The sequence below is a fragment of the Neoarius graeffei genome, chromosome 11 (genome assembly GCF_027579695.1).
Source record: "Neoarius graeffei isolate fNeoGra1 chromosome 11, fNeoGra1.pri, whole genome shotgun sequence".
Lineage (NCBI taxonomy): Eukaryota > Metazoa > Chordata > Actinopteri > Siluriformes > Ariidae > Neoarius > Neoarius graeffei.
In genome coordinates, this window is record NC_083579.1 from 15,437,091 (window position 1) to 15,460,267 (window position 23,177).

General features: G+C 42.6%; 1 protein-coding gene across 1 annotated transcript in view; it reads left to right on the top strand.

Annotated features, from left to right (window-relative positions):
- ush2a (Usher syndrome 2A (autosomal recessive, mild)) overlaps positions 1-23,177 on the top strand; it is a 500,620-nt gene that overhangs the window by 78,808 nt on the left and 398,635 nt on the right. The window contains exon 8 of the mRNA XM_060934842.1: positions 1,766-1,859. Within this exon, the coding sequence (XP_060790825.1) occupies positions 1,766-1,859 (94 nt within the window). The remainder of the gene's footprint in view (positions 1-1,765; positions 1,860-23,177) is intronic.

A 23,177-nucleotide genomic window follows, 5' to 3' on the forward strand; every position in this document is an offset into this window, starting at 1 on the left:
CACTGTCACCTCACAGCAAGAAGGTCCGGGTTCAAGCCCTGTGGACGACGAGGGCCTTTCTGTGTGGAGTTTGCATGTTCTCCCTGTGTCCGCATGGGTTTCCTCTGGGTGCTCCGGTTTCCCCCACAGTCCAAAGACATGCAGGTTAGGTTAACTGGTGACTCTAAATTGACCGTAGGTGTGAACGTGAGTGTGAATGGTTGTCTGTGTCTATGTGTCAGCCCTGTGATGACCTGGCGACTTGTCCAGGGTGTACCCCGCCTTTCGCCTGTAGTCAGCTGGGATAGGCTCCAGCTTGCCTGCGACCCTGTAGAACAGGATAAAGCGGCTAGAGATAATGAGATGAGAATGAAATGCCAAGCCAATTGTATACATGTCCAAAGAATGTTCAGAATAAGGCCAAATCCAGAATACCCAAACAGAATATGCTGTTTACACGACTTGCATCAAAATTCCAATTACTGTCATGTTCAGAATAACAGTGGAACATTAGTGTGCATGTCAACTGTACTCACTCTGAAATACAGTGTCTTGCAAAAGTATTTATCCCCCTTGGTGTTTGTCCCATTTTGTTGTATTACAAGCTGGAATTAAAATGGATTTTTGGAGGGTTAGCACCATGATTTACACAACATGCCTACAACCTTAAAGGTACTATTATTTTTTTATTACGACACAAATAATAATTAAGATATAAAAACAGAAATCTGGAGTGTGCATAGGTATTCACCCCTCAAAGTCAATACTTTGTAGAGCCACCTTTTGCTGCAATTACAGCTGCAAGTCTCTTGGGGTATGTCTCTATTAGCTTAGCACATCTAGCCACTGGGATTTTTGCCCATTCCTCAAGGCAAAACTGCTCCAACTCCTTCAAGTTAGAAGGGTTGTGCTGGTGTACAGCAATCTTCAAGTTATGCCGCAGATTCTGAATTGGATTGAAGTCTAGGCCATTCCAAGACATTTAAATGTTTCCCTTTAACCCACTCCAGTGTAACTTTAGCAGTATGTTTAGGGTCACCGTCCTGCTGGAATGTGAATCTTCATCACAGTCTTAAACTTCTGGCCGACTCAAACAGGTTTTCCTCCAGAATTGCCCTGTATTTAGTGCAATCCAGCTTTCCTTCAGTCCTGACCAGCTTTCCTGTCCCTGCAGATGAAAAATATCCCCACAGCATGATGCTGCCACCACCATGCTTCACTGTAGGAATGGTGTTCTCAGAGTGTTGGGTTTGCAACACACATGGCATTTCCCATGATGGCCAAAAAGATCAATTTTTGTCTCATTTGAGCAGAGAATCTTCTTCCATGTGTTTGGGGAGTCTGCCACATGCTGTTGGGCAAACTCCAAATGTGTTTTCTTAAGCAATTACTTTTTTTCTGGCCACTCTTCCATAAAGCCCTGCTCTGTAGAGTGTATGGCTTAAAGTGGTCCTGTGGACAGATACTCTCATCTGCATTGTGGATCTTTGCAGCTCCTTCCGTGTTACCGTGCCTAAGTCTCATTAAAAAATTAGCATCATTCTCAAAACAAAATCAAACTAAAAAAACTCAGGAAGTGAAAATTCACCTGGTTATAAGTGATCACTGAATGCTGGAGTTGTTAAATAGATTATAATCATAGCACACGGTGCAGCTGAGACACGCTTGTTATCAGTACTGATATTACAGAGAATCAGAAAACTCGTATTTTTTCTGTGCCTGAAGAATATGATGTTAACGTTTTCCTCATTCGAAGTCTTTACCAGTTTGCTTTTTCTCAACACAGGTGCGAGTGCCACGGCCATGCGACCAGCTGCGACACCAGTACGAAACCATACCGCTGTGCCTGCCTCCCCGAGAGCCACACACATGGAGATAACGTGAGTCCCTTTTTTTAATTAACCACATCCTCTTAATAACATGCAAGAGTTCCCTGTAATGAACAGCACCCTCAAAAATGGGCTTTAATGGATTGATCGGGGAAGGAGAGGAGAGAGGGGGAAGAGAGAGAGAGCATCACACGCATATCCCATTTCCTGAAAGAGAGAACAAGGGAGACCAGGGAGAATGAGAGAGCTAGGGAGAGGATGGAAAGAGAGGAGGAAGTGGTTTTGTGGGCAGCAGAGCTCTAATCGCGCTGTCCCATCAACCCCCGGGTGTCTTACTGATGAGTCCAGCACAGGTAATTATATCTCTAGGAAAGCTCTGATGACACACACTGCTACTGCTCACACTTTCACGAGTGCAACGTTTCACACACACACACACACACACACACACACACACACACACACACACACACCAGGTTATATAGCTCTAATGATATCAGTTTTAGTCATGATTCAAAATTCTCTTTCACAAAAATATTAAAAGTTACTGTTTACATCGCTCACAATTCTGAAAATCAGATATTTCTCAGCAAATTATGTTGTAGGTTCTTATTTTTCAGACAAGACTGAATTTTAGCATGACTGAATTGAACAACCACAAAAAAATTGCTCAAAATGTAACTTTTACCAGTTAAATTTTAAGTCAGTTTTAAATCTGATTAAATCCAATTTTATGGATTGGACCAGTCTGATATCTGTTTTTTGGTTATTTATTGTGTGGCATTTCTCAACATCAGAAGTTCATGGACTCCATGGGGCCTCATTTTCTGCGTAAACATTTTTATGTAAATTGTTTCTTATCTGCGAAGTAGAATTTGGATTCATCACCTCTGTAAATGCAGATCAGCTGATGTTTCGATTCGGATCAGTAAAGTGAGGAGGTATCAAGCTGTGCTGTCGTTTTGGGATGCAATGTGATAATCTTAGTTTCGACTTCATCAACAAAAGCATGTTAAGAGGATTTCTAAAACTGAATTCATTTTCTGATGTTGGTTTATCTGCCACAAGAACAAGCCTGAGATATTTCGGAAAAGGAGATATCGTGTGAAAGTCTTGTGTTCGAGAGATCTGTTGTATTTTGGAATTGGGAATCGGATCAGATGGGAGAAAATACGATATACAACAATCCCAGTTTCTCTTTAAAAATGTGCTAGGAGTCGAATACATTAAAATGGTGAAAACACTTGGACGTGCACAGGCATTTCATTTTTGCACCTCGTTCCCTTCACTAACTTGGGTCTCAGGTGTGACTTATCACAAAATGCATTAGTTATGGTTTTGGGAGTGGGCATCTGCTCAGGGCATCTGCTCGGGGTATCTGTTCAATGGTATCTGCTTGGGGTATCAGCTTGGGGTATCTGTTCATGGTATCTGCTCAATGGTATCTGCTCAGGGTATCTGCTCAATGGTATCTGCTCAATGGTATCTTTTCAGGGTATCTGCTCGGGGCATCTGCTCGGGGCTTCTGCTCAAGGTATCTGCTCGGGGTATCGGCTCGGGGCATCTGCTCAGGGTATCTGCTCGGGGCATCTGTTCAGGGTATCTGCTCAATGGTATCTGCTCAAGGTATCTGCTTGGGGTATTGGCTCGGGGCATCTGCTTGGGGCATCTGCTCAGGGTATCTGCTCGGGGCATCTGTTCAGGGTATCGGCTCAGGGTATCTACTCAGTGGTATCTGCTCAGGGTATCTGCTCAATGGTATCTGCTCAGGGTATCTGCTCAATGGTATCTGCTCAGGGTATCTTTTCAGGGTGTCTGCCCAGGGTATATGCCCAGGGTATCTGCTCGGGGTATCTGCTCGGGGTATCTGCTCGGGGTGTCTGCTCAGTGGTATCAACTCGGGATATCTGCTTGGGATATCTGCTCGGGGTATCAGCTCAGGGTATCTGCTCGGGGCATCTGCTCAGGGTATCTGCTCGGGGTATCTGCTCGGGGTATCAGCTCAGGGCATCTGCTCGGGGCATCTGCTCGGGGCATCTGTTCAGGGTATCGGCTCAATGGTATCTGCTCGGGGAATCGGCTCAGGGTATCTGCTTGGGGCATCAGCTTGGGGCATCTGCTCGGGGCATCTGCTCGGGGCATCTGCTCAGGGTATCTGCTTGGGGCATCAGCTCGGGGCATCTGCTCGGGGCATCAGCTCGGGGCATCTGCTCAGGGTATCTGCTCGGGGCATCTGCTCAGGGTATCTGCTCGGGGCGTCTGCTCAGGGTATCTGCTCGGGGCGTCTGCTCAGGGTATCTGCTCAGGGCATCTGCTCGGGGCATCTGTTCAGGGCATCTGCTCGGGGTATTGGCTCGGGGCATCTGTTCGGGGTATCAGCTCAGGGTATTTGTTCAGGGTATCTGTTCAGGGCATATGCTTGGGGTATTGGCTCATGGCATCTGCTCAGGGCATCTGCTCAGGATATCTGTTCAGGGTATCGGCTCGGGGCATCTGCTCGGGGTATTGGCTCAGGGTATCAGCTCGGGATATCTGTTCAGGGCATCGGCTCAGGGCATCTGTTCGGGGCATCTGCTCAGGGTATTGGCTCAGGACATCTGCTCAGGGTATTGGCTCAGGGTATCGGCTCAGGACATCTGCTCAGGGTATTGGCTCAGTGTATCTGCTCTTTGAGCATAACCACAAACATTTTACAGTCAAAAGCAGTAATTCTTGGACAATTATAGTTATTAGAATTTCAGACATAAACAGGCTTTCTCAAGCAACACATTTCTCTTTTCACATTTTCTACAAAGCTAAAGAAAAACAAGTTCGTTTTAACAAAACCTACATTTTTACACTGAAAAGTCCTCAGACACAATTTACGCAAATGTCTCTGTGTACACAACATTGACATAAAATGAGGGATGGGCAGATTTTTTATAATATAATTTGTTGTAATAATCTCATCTCATCTCATTATCTCTAGCTGCTTTATCCTGTTCTACAGGGTCGCAGGCAAGCTGGAGCCTATCCCAGCTGACTACGGGCGAAAGGCGGGGTACACCCTGGCAGAGGTGGAAAAACCCGGGTGCAGAAAGTAAAAACCCTGCCACATTTTTGCTCCAGCCAATTCAATGAACCAGCTGATCCTAATTACCACATCCCCTTAGCCAGGTTGATGAGCTAATTGGTGAAATCACCTGTGTTGAGAGCACAGGAAGGAAAACCTAAGCAGGACTTTTACTTTGTCAATCCAGTTTTTCCACCTCTGCACCCTGGACAAGTCGCCAGGTCATCACAGGGCTGACACATAGACACAGACAACCATTCACACTCACACCTACGGTCAATTTAGAGTCACCAGTTAACCTAACCTGCATGTCTTTGGACTGTGGGGGAAACCGGAGCACCCGGAGGAAACCCACGCGGACACGGGGAGAACATGCAAACTCCACACAGAAAGGCCCTCGCCGGCCACGGGGCTCGAACCCAGACCTTCTTGCTGTGAGGCGACAGCGCTAACCACTACACCACCGTGCCGCCCTGTTGTAATAATAGTTTTATATTATGAATTTTATTATTACATATCCAGATGAGGGCGGCACGGTGGTGTAGTGGTTAGCGCTGTCACCTCACAGCAAGAAGGTCCGGATTCGAGCCCAATGGCCGACGAGGGCCTTTCTGTGTGAAGTTTACATGTTCTCCCCATGTCCGCGTGGGTTTCCTCCGGGTGCTCCGGTTTTTCCCACAGTCCAAAGACATGCAGGTTAGGTTAACTGGTGACTCTAAATTGACCGTAGGTGTGAATGTGAGTGTGAATGGTTGTCTGTGTCTATGTGTCAGCCCTGTGATGACCTGGCGACTTGTCCAGGGTGTACCCCGCCTTTCGCCCGTAGTCAGCTGGGATAGGCTCCAGCTTGCCTACAACCCTGTAGAACAGGATAAAGCAGCTAGAGATAATGAGATGAGATGAGATAATGAGATGAGATGAGATATCCAGATGCACTTTTTTTAATCTCCTTAGACCTTAGGATGTATGTCCATTTAGTGCTTTTATTTATTTATTTATTTATTTATTTATTTATTTTATTTATTTATTTATTTATTTTTGCCAAAGAGCACTGGTAGGGTGCTGGGGAATGCTTTATCATCAAACAAGCATTCCCACATTGTGTATTGGTTTTGTTTCTATGACAACAATATCGTGACAATACTATATGGACACACCCTTACACAGATTTATGGAAAGTTTCTTAAATTTTTTTTTTTTTTGTTCTACTGGGCAAAGCATGCCCTAATTTTAGGGTCTACAGTACTCTCACTCTCTGTTATACCTGATGTAATGACCACAGATGGTACCCTCCAGAAATATTGGCATCCTTTGTGAATTGAGTCAAATTGATTGCATAAAACAAACGTTAGACACAGTCATTCAAATTGCGCCAATATAATTTCAGTATTATGTGTGCTGTGGGTGGTAAAAGAGAGCAACTGGACTTGCTTGAAAGTCCACCTGCTTCAAGCAAGCTCAGTTGCTCTCTTTTACCACCCACAGTTTACTATGACCTGGATGACTGAGAATCTTCACAGACAAGTAGCATGTGTGGTCCGATTAAGAAATTGTGGGGGTGTGGGTCCAGTGACGTGTTGGGGTTGTTTTGTGGCTGGTGTATCAGCAACTCTTGTGAAGCTTGATGGCATCATGAATTCTCCAGAACACCAGGATATTTGATGCCAAAACCTAGCAGGAGGTTCCGACTTGACCGTAGATTGAGTTTTTAACAAAATGAGTGGAGTGGAATGCTATAGCTCAATTGAATGGCGAATTAAATTTCAATGCAATTTTTAAAGGAATTTAACTTCAGCTGTAAACGTCACAGCTGTCAAAACTTTGGTGGAGCAAATTGTCTACTTTATTATCTTCAGGATATGTGAGCAAATGTCACCACAGTCCAAACAGATTGGACTTTCGGTCAGTTATATCTTGATTTGCCAAGGCTACATCAAAAAACCTGATTTACCCTCCTGTAGTGTGGGCACTTATCTTTCCCGCCTTTTTTTTTTTTTATAATATTAATATTCCAACTTTCAACTGTTTGAATGCACCTCTATTGAGAGACAGCATGTTCACTATGTAGACACGCTGACACACAGGCACTGAGTCCCGTATTAAACTTTTAAACCCTATGTTTGGTGATTTGAATTATTCAGGAGCGCCCATGCATAATTCACGGCGGGCCGATGCTTTCTCTCCACGCCGTTGTTGAGTTTACTGGAACAAACCATAGACGCGTGTAACACAGTGACTGGAAAGCAGGTTCGTGTGTGTGACAGATAGTGATAAACATCAGACCCGAAATACCCCTGGAACTGAACAGCTGGCTCTGAGACGGGATTGGGGTCTACCCTGAAGCAATATGCCGTGTGTGTGTGTGTGTGTGTGTGTGTGTGTGTGCGCAAACATGCTGCATTTAAATAGGCCACAGTGCAGAGCAGCAGTGAGAGTGACAGTGTTGTCGGTGTCGTCTGTCTGTGTGACACTGATTGGCTGAGGCCGTTGTGTCTTTCAGGAATAAAGAACTTTAGTAATGTTATATCAGATAGGAGGATTTTTTTTTTTCATATTTTTAAACTTTTTTACAGGAAGCTGTCAAGGTTAGTAAGTTATTCTGGAATCACGTGACGTGAAAGAATATCGTGGTAGAACTTCAGAGTCAGTTTTGCAGACCATGTTTATTATGTGCTTGATCTGGCATTAATATCGAGTTGGTTCCTTTTGCTGCTCTCACTGCATTCACTCTTCTGGGAAGGCTTTTCTGTTCATTCAGCCACAAGAATTAGTGATGTCCGGCAAAAATGCCTGGTGTTCAGTTCATCCCAAAGGTCTTCAGTGGGGTTGAGTTCAGCCAGGGCTCTGTACAGGACACTCGAGTTCTTCACTCCAACCTTCACACACCATGTCTTCATGGAGCTCGCTTTGTGTACAGGAGCATCATCATCGTCCTCCTGGAACGGGTTTGGACCTGTTGGTTCCAGTGAAAGGAAACTGTAATGCTACAGAATACAAAGACAATCATATGCTTCCAACTTTGTGTTTGAAGAAGGCCCATATACAGTACCACAGAGTTATGTTCAGGTGTCTACATACTTTTGGCCATACGGTGTATCTGATTTCCCTGAGAACCTTTTGGAAGCTTGCGTATATCACATACTTAATACATCTGCGAGTAAATGTTGTAAATGGGAATGCCTGTCTGTCTACATGATATTCAGTTATAGATCAAGTGGAAATAATTAACAGTTATTCCACGAAATCGAGTCGTACACGAGCTGATAGCCAACGGGGCGCGTAGCACCGAGTCGGCTATAAGCCATGTATGACAAGATTGAGGGGAAGAACTGTTCTATCCACATTCTATCCACATTCACTGTTCTATCCACATTCTATCCACATTCACTGGATTTTGAGAAACAGAGCATTTTTATTGTTATTTTTTGCAAATTCGATAATTAAAAACTTTATACAAAACGTCCAACAAAATCATTTCCGCTTAGAATGTAAACAACCCGGCGAAATGACAGGAGCAATTTGTGAAAAATGCTATAATAATAATTCATCTCATCTCATTATCTCTAGCCGCTTTATCCTTCTACAGGGTCGCAGGCAAGCTGGAGCCTATCCCAGCTGACTACGGGCGAGAGGCGGGGTACACCCTGGACAAGTCGCCAGGTCATCACAGGGCTGACACATAGACACAGACAACCATTCACACTCACATTCACACCTACGGTCAATTTAGAGTCACCAGTTAACCTAACCTGCATGTCTTTGGACTGTGGGGGAAACCGGAGCACCCGGAGGAAACCCACGCGGACACGGGGAGAACATGCAAACTCCGCACAGAAAGGCCCTCGCCGGCCCTGGGGCTCGAACCCAGACCTTCTTGCTGTGAGGCGACAGTGCTAACCACTACACCACTGTGCCGCCATAATAATAATTATTATTGAAAAATAAAAAAGATATGTTCTTACCATCAAATACTTTCATTCCATCTTTTGTTGCTTTTTTATTTTGGGGGTTTTCTTATTATTATTCTTTAGGGGTTTTTTTGGTGGTTGGCAAACCAACTTAAAGGTGCATTACTGCCACTGACTGGACTGGAGTGTAGAACAGGAGATATTGGGGGAAAAACTATATTCTTTTAGCTATTTCTGTTTCTTTTAAATACTTGATAACAATTTTTGGGGTTTTGTTTTCAAGTAGAGTTTTTATTTCGTCTTCGGTTGGTTCAGCAGCACACTCCGCCATTTTGTTTTTCTCTCTTCACGGTATTGCCGGTTTTCACGTGACCTCACATCCGCCTCATTAGTCATTCAAAACTTTAGCTGGTGGTCTACCAAAGCTCAGTTGACAAAGCGTTTGTACGGAGAAGGTGCGTTACTCACCTGAAAAATGTCTTACGCTTGCGTTGTTTTAGGTTGTTCGAATTGATCAAACTGTGAAACTGATAAAAGCATCTTCAGGGTTCCCCATGAACTAATAAAAAAGGGTGAACGAACACAGACGTCAAGAAAGGTGGCTTTTGAACCTCTCACTGAAATCGAAGGGAGCCGAGTCGAAGCATGCTTGAGTTTGCAGTGATCACTTGGTGAAAGGTTTGTATCTCCCTCTCGGCTATGTCCTTAGTGTTTTCCAAGTACATTTCTTGCTATGTGTCATTATTTTACGGTACTTTTTTAAGTCACGAAGCGCTAAAGTCCCCAGCTGTTTCTTTGTTTACTCCTCACAAAGTCCATATGCATGAATGTCGCAACAAATTTCTTACCCAACCATACAGTTACAATGTGCCATAATCACTTCTCCATCTTGTTTAACTACAACCCCGATTCCAAAAAAAGTTGGGACAAAGTACAAATTGTAAATAAAAACAGAATGCAGTGATGTGGAAGTTTCAAAATTCCACATTTTATTCAGAATAGAACATAGATGACATATCAAATGTTTAAACTGAGAAAATGTATCATTTAAAGAGAAAAATTAGGTGATTTTAAATTTCATGACAACAACACATCTCAAAAAAGTTGGGACAAGGCCATGTTTACCACTGTGAGACATCCCCTTTTCTCTTTACAACAGTCTGTAAACGTCTGGGGACTGAGGAGACAAGTTGCTCAAGTTTAGGGATAGGAATGTTAACCCATTCTTATCTAATGTAGGATTCTAGTTGCTCAACTGTCTTAGGTCTTTTTTGTCGTATCTTCCGTTTTATGATGCGCCAAATGTTTTCTATGGGTGAAAGATCTGGACTGCAGGCTGGCCAGTTCAGTACCCGGACCCTTCTTCTATGCAGCCATGATGCTGTAATTGATGCAGTATGTGGTTTGGCATTGTCATGTTGGAAAATGCAAGGTCTTCCCTGAAAGCGACGTCGTCTGGATGGGAGCATATGTTGCTCTAGAACCTGGATATACCTTTCAGCATTGATGGTGTCTTTCCAGATGTGTAAGCTGCCCATGCCACATGCACTAATGCAACCCCATACCATCAGAGATGCAGGCTTCTGAACTGAGCACTGATGACAACTTCGGTCGTCCTTCTCCTCTTTAGTCCGAATGACACGGCGTCCCTGATTTCCATAAAGAACTTCAAATTTTGATTCGTCTGACCACAGAACAGTTTTCCACTTTGCCACAGTCCATTTTAAATGAGCCTTGGCCCAGAGAAGACATCTGTGCTTCTGGATCATGTTTAGATACGGCTTCTTCTTTGAAATATAGAGTTTTAGCTGGTAACGGCGGATGGCACAGTGAATTGTGTTCACAGATAATGTTCTCTGGAAATATTCCTGAGCCCATTTTGTGATTTCCAATACAGAAGGATGCCTGTATGTGATGCAGTACCGTCTAAGGGCCCGAAGATCACGGGCATCCAGTATGATTTTCCAGCCTTGACCCTTACGCACAGAGATTCTTCCAGATTCTCTGAATCTTTTGATGATGTTATGCACTATAGATGATATGATGTTCAAACTCTTTGCAATTTTACACTGTCGAACTCCTTTCTGATATTGCTCCAATATTTGTCGGCACAGAATTAGGGGGATCGGTGATCCTCTTCCCATCTTTACTTCTGAGAGCCGCTGCCACTCCAAGATGCTCTTTTTATCCCCAGTCATGTTAATGACCTATTGCCAATTGACCTAATGAGTTGCAATTTGGTCCTCCAGCTGTTCCTTTTTTGTACCTTTAACTTTTCCAGCCTCTTATTGCCCCTGTCCCAACTTTTTTGAGATGTGTTGCTGTCATGAAATTTCAAATGAGCCAATATTTGGCATGAAGTTTCAAAATGTCTCACTTTCGACATTTGATATGTTGTCTATGTTCTACTGTGAATACAATATCAGTTTTTAAGATTTGTAAATTATTGCATTCTGTTTTTATTTACAATTTGTACTTTGTCCCAACTTTTTTGGAATCGGGGTTGTAAGATCCAGGTCTTTAAAGGGGTTTCTGATGATCTTTGTGAATGATTTACCTGTGAGATAAGAGCCAACACAAGTGAGAATCAAGCCAACTGTTGTTTGTTTACACTTCAACTTGCAGCGCTTTGTTGTAAAGATGTGAACGAAAAGCTTAAAAAAAACCATACTTACACGGGCAAAAACAATAAAGGGTTCATTCAGCAGTAACTTGATACCGAGGTCCTTTACCCAGCTACATACAAAAAAGTTGTAAGCCTCCATACTCTTCCACGCTTTCATCTGTTTTGCGGTGTAGAAGGGTGTCTGCAACACCAGATAATTTGAGATGTCGGGGAACTCGACTGAAGGGTAGTTTTCGAGATCGTATGACAAATCCTTCTTTCCCAGACTGTAGGGGTCGATTCCATTGCACATAGCAATCGTCTGAATATATCTAAAGCAAGCCGTGGCTTCTAGATTATGAGCGTACTCTGATAAGTTATCGCTAGTTGTTTGCCCTATGGCAGCCGTTTAGACCACCAGCTATTTCACTTCAGGTAAAACCGCTAAGAATAGTCACATGACTGAAACCCAGCAATATGAGCTGATAGCCTAGTAGTAGAGTAGCCAATCAGAGCGTGCGATTGCTCATATCCAGTGAATGTGGATAGAATAAAAATAATGAATATTTAATTTCTCTATTCTGATGAATGCTGTATTCAGAGAAATGAATTTGGACCTAATCCTCACAATTTCCGTGGTGACATTAAAGCAGCTGAAGTCACCTGACACATGGTGGAGCACTCAGTGACCTCTCTTAATTTCTGAACGTCTCCAGAGTCATACGCCTGCTTTCATAGAGCTTCAGACCAAATGAGTACCTCTTCCGCCTGCTTACACACATACACATTGGACCTGATTCAATTTATCCTACTGAACTTTAGATAAATGTAAGGATAGGAACATAAAGAAGTATAAAATGTCAGGTGTGTTGGTATGCAGGCACCAGCGTTGCTCTCCACACCGTGGCCTTATCCAAAACAGTTACATGGTGGCGATGGCACTGTGTTGGCGAAGCATGCTAAAGCAGTGCAGGCTAAAGGTTGAGCCAAGGAGTGTGAAATTAGCCATGGTATTCATGCAGGCCTTTCACACAGAATCAGAACACACTCCAGGTTCAATCCCAGCGTTCTTACTTGCACTTCGTTTGAATCTATTGGAAAACACAGGTTTGTTCAGTTGCGGAGAATTGCTTCATGTTCCATATTTATTCTTTTCACTGTATTTATCATAACACTCACAATAACACTGGACACAGGATCTTTTCCTTTACTGCTCACCACCCTCTGAGTGAAGAATTCAGAGCAGATCCTAAGACAGTATGATGAGGGATTTATGGATGACCCTTTAATTATACAGTATTTATGAATGATCAAGTTCCTTTATGTTTCAGTTAGGCTGTAATAAACAACAAGGACACCCTCCTTTATTTCACTGTTCTATGTTCATTGATCTGTTTATCTATCCCACTCTTTAACAGCAAAATAAGTCTGCTTCTGCGTTAGTTGCAGTGTTGTAGTCGAGTCACTAAACCTCGAGTCCAAGTCCAGTCTCGAGTCCCCAGTGTTCAAGTCTGAGTCAAGTCCAAGTCATGAAAGAAAATTTCAAGTCGAGTCTGAGAACAAGACTCCAACCACACCATTTGATGATGGCTGTTGCTGTCTTTCTGTAAAACCGTCTCTGCTACTGTGTTGGACTAATGTTACTGCTTGACTGCTCCATTTTAGTTAACAGGCTACAGATAAAAAGCTTGTTCATCACTCAATAAGCCCCGCCCACTATCAACAGGGCAAATAACATGAGAGAGGGTTAACACTAGCTAGTTCATCGCTCAGCAAGCAAGCCCTGCTATCAACAGGGCAATGAACACAGCATGTCACTTACTTCTCTGGGTGGAGTCTTACCAAATGACGATTGAAGTTCGAGGTTGTCCCCGTCGTCTCTTCGATAATTCGACTACATATGGAACACATAGCAGTGCATTTTTTTCCCACTGCGCAAGAAGTCTGTATAAGCAAAGCGGACAATCCTAGGGACGTTCTCTCCAGGCATTTTAGCGCCATTAACGTTAGTTTGTTCCTGAACATGATGTGTGAACAGGTGAATGTGCATTCTGTTGCACGAAATTAATATAAAAATTAATGTAGATATAACAAGATCAACTGTGAGCTACTGCTCACTTATGTATACCCCTGCTCTCGCTTATATCAGAATGCAAGCAATCGAAGGAATAGGACATTTATTATGAATGTTGACTCTAACAAATAATTAACCCTGAAACAAGGAAGTAAAGAGCAGTGTTCTCCCCAGGGATTTCAAATAGCATCCTGGTAAACTGTCATTTTGAAATAGCATTTTGCTTCTTGAAATAGCGTCAAAATCCACCCTATATGTTTCATAAATACTTTCAGTTGGTAAACAGGAGGTTGATGTGCAACAGATCTGAAAATGGTACACACAGTATAGAACCCCAAGCTGAAGCTCGGTACCAAATATCAAGCAGTTTTGATTTGTAGTCACTGGGAAAAGTGTTACGAAAGTTTTGTAAATCCACCATATATGTTTCATGAATACATTCAGTGAGTAAACAGGAAGTCGATGTGCGACAGACCTGAAAACGGTATACATGGTATAGAACCCCAAGGTGAAGTTTGGTACCAAGTACCAAGTGGCTATGATTTGTGGTTGCTGAGAAAAAGGGTGTTTCGGAAAGACAGAAATACGGACGGACGGATGGACGGACGGACAGACAGAGGTAAACCAGTATCTCATCTCATCTCATTATCTCTAGCCGCTTTATCCTTCTACAGGGTCGCAGGCAAGCTGGAGCCTATCCCAGCTGACTACGGGCGAAAGGCGGGGTACACCCTGGACAAGTCGCCAGGTCATCACAGCGCCGACACATAGACACAGACAACCATTCACACTCACATTCACACCTACGGTCAATTTAGAGTCACCAGTTAACCTAACCTGCATGTCTTTGGACTGTGGGGGAAACCGGAGCACCCGGAGGAAACCCACGCAGACACGGGGAGAACATGCAAACTCCACACAGAAAGGCCCTCGCCGGCCCCGGGGCTCGAACCCAGGACCTTCTTGCTGTGAGGCGACAGCGCTAACCACTACACCACCGTGCCGCCGTAAACCAGTATATATAATAAAAAATCAGATATAATAAATATCTTATGCCAAATTATTATGGCATGTTGCAAAAAATAAAGAAAAAATCAGTCCTCATCTCCAATTTACAAGTCCGAATGCAGTTAATGCACGAGTCCAAGTCCAAGTCATCAGTGCTCAAGTCCAAGTCAAGTTATGAGTCCTTAAAATTATGGCACGAGTCGGACTCAAGTACTACAAGCCTGGTCAGTTGGTGATGATGTTTAATAAATGAGCACCTGAACTGTATACCTGAGATAATATCTGCTTGGTTCCTGTTATTAAGGTTTGCTCTCCTTAGTGATGCACCCGCTCAGAAACCTGAAAGAGCTCTGGTTATAGGGGACTCTATCATGCGGCATGTGAAATTAGCTCAGCCTTTAGGGGCACCAGCAGCTTTAGTCAGGTGTATACCGGGAGCCAGGGTGCTGGACATAGCAGGTAATCTTAGGTTCCTAGGCAAGCACAGGTTCTCAAGGATAGTTATCCATGCAGGAGCTAATGATATACACCTTTGCCAGTCTGTGGTTACTAAGAGTAACTTTGTAGAGGTGTTTAAATTAGCGAAGGCGATGTTCGATGCTGTAGTATGCTCTGGCCCCATCCCAAGGTGCAGGCTATCTGCTGGTACCTCGTATAGTGAAGGCTACATCAGGGGGCAGAGCCTTCTCTTACAAAGCCCCACAGTTATGGAACAGCCTTCCAAGTCGTGTTCGGGAATCAGACACAGTCTCAGTGTTTAAGTCTAGGCTGAAAACCTATCTGTTTAGTCAAGCCTTGTGTTAATGGTGTTTATGAGGTAAAGGTGTAGATCTGGAGGGTCCTCAGACATAGAGTGTTTTGGTAAACTGGGATGCATGGATGCTGTCAGTCCCCACTCGCTTGCTCACTCGAGTTTGTTGACGGTGTAGTGGCTGGCTGCTTTATGTCCCGGGGCTCCCTCATGCCTGTGTTACCTTCTGGCTCTCCCCTTTTAGTTATGCTGTCATAGTTAGTTGCCGGAGTCCCTGCTTGTACTCAGTGCAATATGTATACTGTTCCTACTTATTCAGGTGACATTGGGCATACCTAACAACCTGTGTTTTCTCTCTCTTCCCCCCCCAAATCTGTCCCTCTGAGTTACATGTCGGTCCTGGGATCGAGATGCTGGTCTCTTCTGCTCCTCGGACCTGCCTGGTCCATCGTGGTGCCCTGTGTCTGGTTGGAGTCTCATCGCATCGCTCCTGTGGAGGGCGGCCCCATGTGGACAGTTGGGGGTTGCGCCTGGAGGACGCTCTGGACTCTTGCAGTGGTGTTTTTGTGGCTGGGGACTGCAGTTGACTTGCTGACTTTAGGACTGCAGCTGACTTGCTGACTTTGGGACTGCGGTTGTCGTGAACGGTTTTGCACTCGGGTTTCCGTTGGTGGAGGGTTTATAGCATCAACGAAGCTGACTTTGTTAGGACTGTTAATGTTAGTCATGTTGTCTGTTGTTGCCCAGATGGGGATGGGTTCCCTTTTGAGTCTGGTTCCTCTCGAGGTTTCTTTCTCGTGTCGTCTGAGGGAGTTTTTCCTTGCCACCGTCACCACAGGCGTGCTCATTGGGGATAGATTGGGGATAAAATTAGCTCATATTTTAAGCCGTTCTAATTCTGTAAAGCTGCTTTGCGACAATGTTTATTGTTAAAAGTGCTATACAAATAAACTTGACTTGACTGTTGCTAAGGAAAGTGATTAGCGTACATGTTTCATTTCAAAGTATGAATAAAGCAGCGAGCAGTGATCACTGGGCCCAAGCACCAACAGCGCAGCAGCGTCTGGTTCAGGAGCCAGGATTGATATTTATGCACCATATTGCATGATGTACATTGCAGAATGATACCACACTTCCTTTTTGTGTGGTATAAGATGCTAATTGATTGCCTCACCATGAAAACACCATTTAAGATAGAAAAAATTCCTTTGCAATTTAGCATCTTCACATCAGACTGGACACATTAGGTTTGAATCTGATGAACACCCGAGGAGGAGTATTTGAAAGATTGATGCCTGTCAAAAATCCCAAATCCTGCAGGTGGTCTTAAGAGATGTCTTTGTCAAATTGCTTTGTCTTAAAAAGATCCATGTGTCTATCAAACGTGGTGCATGTTGGTGAAACTGGAAGCCCAAAATGTATAAAAATTAAATAAAAATATCATTGGGGATGCTATTGAGCCTAAGTCCAAGCTGAACCTGATGGTCACCATTTCTGATATCTGTGCCAAGTTTCCTGAGTTTTCATACCCTTAGTGCTTTGATCCGAAATACACAGACCCAATTTAACAGCAGTTCAACTGTCAACTTGGTTGAGATTATTGTTTCCTGAGCATCAGACTAAACTGAATCAGGAGGTTGTTTGTTCAGCAGGACAACACTACTCTGATCTGCTTGTAAATCAGTGAAGACCAGTTTATTTTGCTCACTGTTTGCACCAATGAGCTGAAAATGTGGTTTGAATTTTAAATAAAGATCCAACTGTCAGACACGACTGGCAGAAAAGTTCAATTAGCATGGACAAGAACCTAACGTAGGACACATCACTCACTCATTCAGAACTAGAGGCAATTCAGAATCCCCAGCTAACCTACTGGCATGTTTTGGAGACGGAGGAGTCCTAAGAACCCTGAAAAAACCCAGACAGAATAGAAAGCCATGCATAGAAACCGTGACATGGCAACACTGCATAATTATTCTGCATAATTTATTCACAATAATGACTAACACCTTATAAATTGTAATTGCACTTAAATAACTGTATGAGTGACAGTAACAGAGTTGAGGATTCAGGCGCCTGATTTGGACCAATATGTTTATTTTTTTCATTATCTCTAGCCGCTTTATCCTTCTACAGGGTCGCAGGCAAGCTGGAGCCTATCCCAGCTGACTACGGGCGAAAGGCAGGGTACACCCTGGACAAGTCGCCAGGTCATCACAGGGCTGACACATAGACAACCATTCACACTCACATTCACACCTACGGTCAATTTAGAGTCACCAGTTAACCTAACCTGCATGTCTTTGGACTGTGGGGGAAACCGGAGCACCCGGAGGAAACCCACGCGGACACGGGGAGAACATGCAAACTCCGCACAGAAAGGCCCTCACCGGCCACGGGGCTCGAACCCAGGACCTTCTTGCTGTGAGGCGACAGCGCTAACCACTACACCACCGTGCCGCCGTTTATTTTTTTATTTTTTTAAATTTTTTTAATTTAGAAAATGGCGATTTGGATAGAAAATAAAAAAGTACAAAATTATCATTCAAAAACATGTAATACATAGAGGATATTACACGGTGGAGCAAAGATATGAAGTTTGTCGTCAAGTGGTGAATATTTCAACACGAGAAGATAAAGTTCAAATCTTTGTGCCACCATGTAATGTTCTTTATATTACATGGACACATCCACAAAACAAACAAGCAAACAAAAAAAAAAACACAAGTTAATCAAAAGAATTTTAATTTTGAACCATTTTGACAACATGCATCCAGTCAGCGGGAAAACGCCGGGAGTGACGTCATCGGAATGAAATATCAGGAATTATTATACATACAGGACACTTTTTCAATGGAATAAAAACGTGTTCCATTCCCGTCTAGCATATTTCATTCATTTGGTTTGATAGCATGCAATATCATTAGTGTATTGCTTATCCTACATACAGTGGTGCTTGAAAGTTTCTGAACCCTTTAGAATTTTCTATATTTTTGCATATGACCTAAAACATCATCAGATTTTCACACAAGTCCTAAAAGTAGATAAAGAGAACCCAGTTCAACAAATGAGACAAAAATATTATACTTGATCATTTATTTATTGAGGAAAATGATCCAATATTACATATCTGTGAGTGGCAAAAGTATATGAACCTTTGCTTTCAGTATCTGGTGTGACCCCCTTGTGCAGCAATAACTGCAACTAAACATTTCCGGTAACTGTTGATCAGTCCTGCACACCAGCTTGGAGGAATTTTAGCCCATTCCTCTGTACAGAACAGCTTCAACTCTGGGATGTTGGTGGGTTTCCTCACATGAACTGCTCGCTTCAGGTCCTTCCACAACATTTCGATTGGATTAAGGTCAGGACTTTGACTTGGCCATTCCAGAACATTCACTTTATTCTTCTTTAACCATTCTTTGGTAGAACGACTTCTGTGCTTAGGGTTGTTGTCTTGCTGCATGACCCACCTTCTCTTGAGATTCAGTTCATGGACAGATGTCCTGACATTTTCCTTTAGAATTCGCTGGTATAATTCAGAATTCATTGCTCCATCAATGATGGCAAGCCGTCCTGGCCCAGATGCAGCAAAACAGGCCCAAACCATGATACTACCACCAGCATGTTTCACAGATGGGATAAGGTTCTTATACTGGAATGCAGTGTTTTCCTTTCTCCAAACATAACGCTTCTCATTTAAACCAAAAAGTTCTATTTTGGTCTCATCCGTCCACAAAACATTTTTCCAATAGCCTTCTGGCTTGTCCACGTGATCTTTAGCAAACTGCAGATGAGCAGCAATGTTCTTTTTAGAGAGCAGTGGCTTTGTCCTTGCAACCCTGCCATGCACACCATTGTTGTTCAGTGTTCTCCTGAAGGTGGACTCATGAACATTAACATTAGCCAATGTGAGTGAGGCCTTCAGTCACTTAGACGTTACCCTGGGGTCCTTTGTGACCTCGCTGACTATTACACACCTTGCTCTTGGAGTGATCTTTGTTGGTCAACCAGTCCTGGGGAGGGTAACAATGGTCTTGAATTTCCTCCATTTGCACACAATCTGTCTGACTGTGGATTGGTGGAGTCCAAACTCTTTAGAGTTGTTTTTGTAACCTTTTCCAGCCTGATGAGCATCAACAACGCTTTTTCTGAGGTCCTCAGAAATCTCCTTTGTTCATGCCATGATACACTTCCACAAACATGTGTTGTGAAGATCAGACTTTGATAGATCCCTGTTCTTTAATTAAAATAGTGTGCCCACTCACACCTGATTGTCATCCCATTGATTGAAAACACCTGACTCTAATTTCACCTTCAAATTAACTGCTAATCCTAGAAGTTCACATACTTTTGCCACTCACAGATATGTAATATTGGATCATTTTCCTCAATAAATAAATGACCAAGTATAATATTTATTGTCTCATTTGTTTAACTGGGTTCTCTTTATCTACTTTTAGGACTTGTGTGAAAATCTGATGATGGTTTAGGTCATATTTCTGCAGAAATATAGAAAATTCTAAAGGGTTCACAAACTTTCAAGCACCACTGTATATTACACTACTCTACCCAGTGGAGAATGAGTGCTCAATATGGTTTACGATATTGCATGGTTGTCAAGACAATATGATGTCACACGTCGGAGCTGATGCAAATATCGAATGAGAAAGTTTTCTGCTGTGCATGCACGCAACCATTTATGTGTTCGCCGAGAAAGACGCATTGAACACGTGAAAGGCTGCCAAAACTTCATTAGATATTCTTCACAAGCAGTGGCGAACTGTTACTATTAGAGCTGGGACTTGAGCTCAGCCAAACCTTAGCCAGACACACTAAAAAAGCAACAGGGCAAAGGGTTTTGCAAGGGATTAGCGGGAGGGTGCCAGGTCGCTCCGTTGTATGTAACTCTCGATGTTGATTTTAAAAGTAACTAAGTCAATTACAAAGGGAAATAAATACTTATGTATGAGTGAAAAATACTGCAGCGAGTGTGCAGTGTGGAAGAAGAGTCTGGAGACAGAAATCTTAGTTCCTCGGTCGTTAGCCTGTGCTACTTGCTCTCGATAGCACTGGCAATGACTGCTTTATTAGCATTCACTAACACTACTGATGATCGCTACACTGGCTGGAAGCTGACTTCACTGCTGCGCTGACGGCGCTGACTCACGGTTAAGCTTGTGTTGGCCTTCAAGAAGGCCGAGAGCGATAAATTTTTGGTCCCTCCCACTATAAATCAATATCTGATTGGTTAATTCATCTGTCACTTCCTACATAAACATACACTGCCATGGCCTTCTGTCCCGGCAATGAAGTCCTAACCAATGAGCGAGTCAGCTCGAAACTCTTCTCAGCCTAGAGACAAAAAAGAAAAAAAAACCTCATTGGATAACTCGATTTTAATGTTTTCAGGATCGTAACCCTTTCATTTCTGAAGCAAATTTGACAGAAAATGAGGGCAAATTAGAATTAGAAGATAATAATTATAACGAAATTATGAAAGAATGAAAGCAATTAAAGAATGAAAGAAATTACATATAACATTTGAAATTGTTGATATGTTTGGGGCTTCTCTGAAGGCCAAGAATATCTTGATGGTTCTCCTCTGTTTACAAGAGAAAAACATACCAATGGACATCGAAAAACTGGAAAAGAGAGTGTGTATGTATAATAATAATAATAATAATAATAATAATAATAATAATAATAATGGCTTTTTTCCATGGTCTATCAGATATATTCCATTCACTCATCTTTGACTCATTCAATATCTTACTAGCTGAATGAAACATATCTGATATACCACTCAGCACTAGCCAATATTATTTAAATATGTCACTCAGATCTGCGATGTATTTCATATGAAAAATGTGAATTTTTCAACACGAGAAGATAAACTTCATATCTTCAAGCCAATGTGTGATTTTCTTTTTTCTTTTTATTATATAGACACATTCACAAACAACAAGCGCCCAAATTTATCAAAACAATTCATCGATTTCCTCACGAGTGGCATATAGAGATTTACGTCACACTTTTGGTTCTCCATGTCCCGGATGGAGCTCGGATTAAAAGTACAAGTGGCGTATTTCCCAGTAAAACACTCGTATCTATGTAATAAAATATTATGATTAAACTGAAAGGCACTCAGTGGAAAACAAAAGCGTGACTGAATGGTTTGTTTTTCTTGAAGGTAACACGTGAAATCAGTTTCTATCTCAGTTTTTTCCCCACATCCTTAATTAAAACTTCTGTAGTATGTTTGATTTTTAAGCCATATACATACACTGTATTATATACACTATGTATTAATTGCTTTCACATGATTTTTACAGCTCTTATGGTGTGTTAATTTGTTTTGTTTTTTTTCCCCTTGCAGTAACAGAAAGCATTTAGTAATCAGACTAAAAGTCCCGGGTGGTCTTTGAGACATTTTTTTTGTTGTTATTATTATTATTATTATTATTATTATTATTATTATTAAGCAAGGTCTGCATTACGGCACTGATATTTCTTAAGCTCTTAAACACCGTGTGTGGTATAAATACCTAAATCCCAAGGGTATCTGCCCACTTGTCAGGCTCATGGTGTGTATAAAAGGCTGTAGAAGCAGGTGGTCTGTAAATTAGCAATCCCCCAGGGTTCCCTGGGTGTTCTAACAACCGCCTGACATTAAGAGCATTCGCCGCTCCCTGAGCCATCAGAATAAAGTGAAGAACGCCTTTAAAATTGGCTTTAGTCACTGTTTAGAAAATCAAAAAACAGCTTAAAACTCTGATTAATGAATGTTAGGCTGATATGTTAGGTGATACACCAATCAGCCACAACATTAAAGCCATCTGCCTAATATTGTGTAGGTCCGCTTGAACCACCAAAATGGCTCTAACGCATCCAGGCCTGGACTCCACAAGACCTCTGAAGGTGTGCTCTGGTGTCTGGTGCCAAAATGTTACCAGCAGATCCTTTAAGTCCTGTAAGTTGTGGGGTGGAGCCTCGATGGATCAGACCTCAATTCTTTGTCATTTTCCTGAACAATTTTTGTTCACCCCATACAGTGGTGCTTGAAAGTTTGTGAACCCTTTAGAATTTTCTCTATTTCTGCAGAAATATGACCTAAAACATCATCAGATTTTCACACAAGTCCGAAAAGTAGATAAAGAGAACCCAGTTAAACAAATGAGACAAAAATATTGTACTTGGTCATTTATTTATTGAGGAAAATGATCCAATATTACATATCTGTGAGTGGCAAAAGTATGTGAACCTCTAGGATTGGCAGTTAATGTGAAGGTGAAATTAGAGTCAGGTGTTTTCAATCAATGGGATGACAAACAGGTGTGAGTGGGCACACTGTTTTATTTAAAGAACAGGGATCTATCAATGTCTGATCTTCATAACACATGTTTGTGGAAATGTATAATGGCATGAACAAAGGAGATTTTTGAGGACCTCAGAAAAAGCGTTGTTGATGCTCATCAGGCTGGAAAAGGTTACAAAACCATCTCTAAAGAGTTTGGACTCCACCAATCCACAGTCAGACAGATTGTATACAAATGGAGGAAATGCAAGGCCATTGTTACCCTCCCCAGGAGTGGTCGACCAACAAAGATCACTCCAAGAGCAAGGTGTGTAATAGTTGGCGAGGTCACAAAGGACCCCAGGGTAACTTCTAAGCAACTGAAGGCCTCTCTCACATTGGCTAATGTTAATGTTCATGAGTCCACCATCAGGAGAACACTGAACAACAATGGTGTGCATGGCAGGGTTTCAAGGAGAAAGCCACTGCTCTCCAAAAACAACATTGTTGCTCAGCTACAGTTTGCTAAAGATCACGTGGACAAGCCAGAAGGCTATTGGAAAAATGTTTTGTGGACGGATGAGACCAAAATAGAACTTTTTGGTTTAAATGAGAAGCGTTATGTTTGGAGAAAGGAAAACACTGCATTCCAGCATAAGAACCTTATCCCGTCT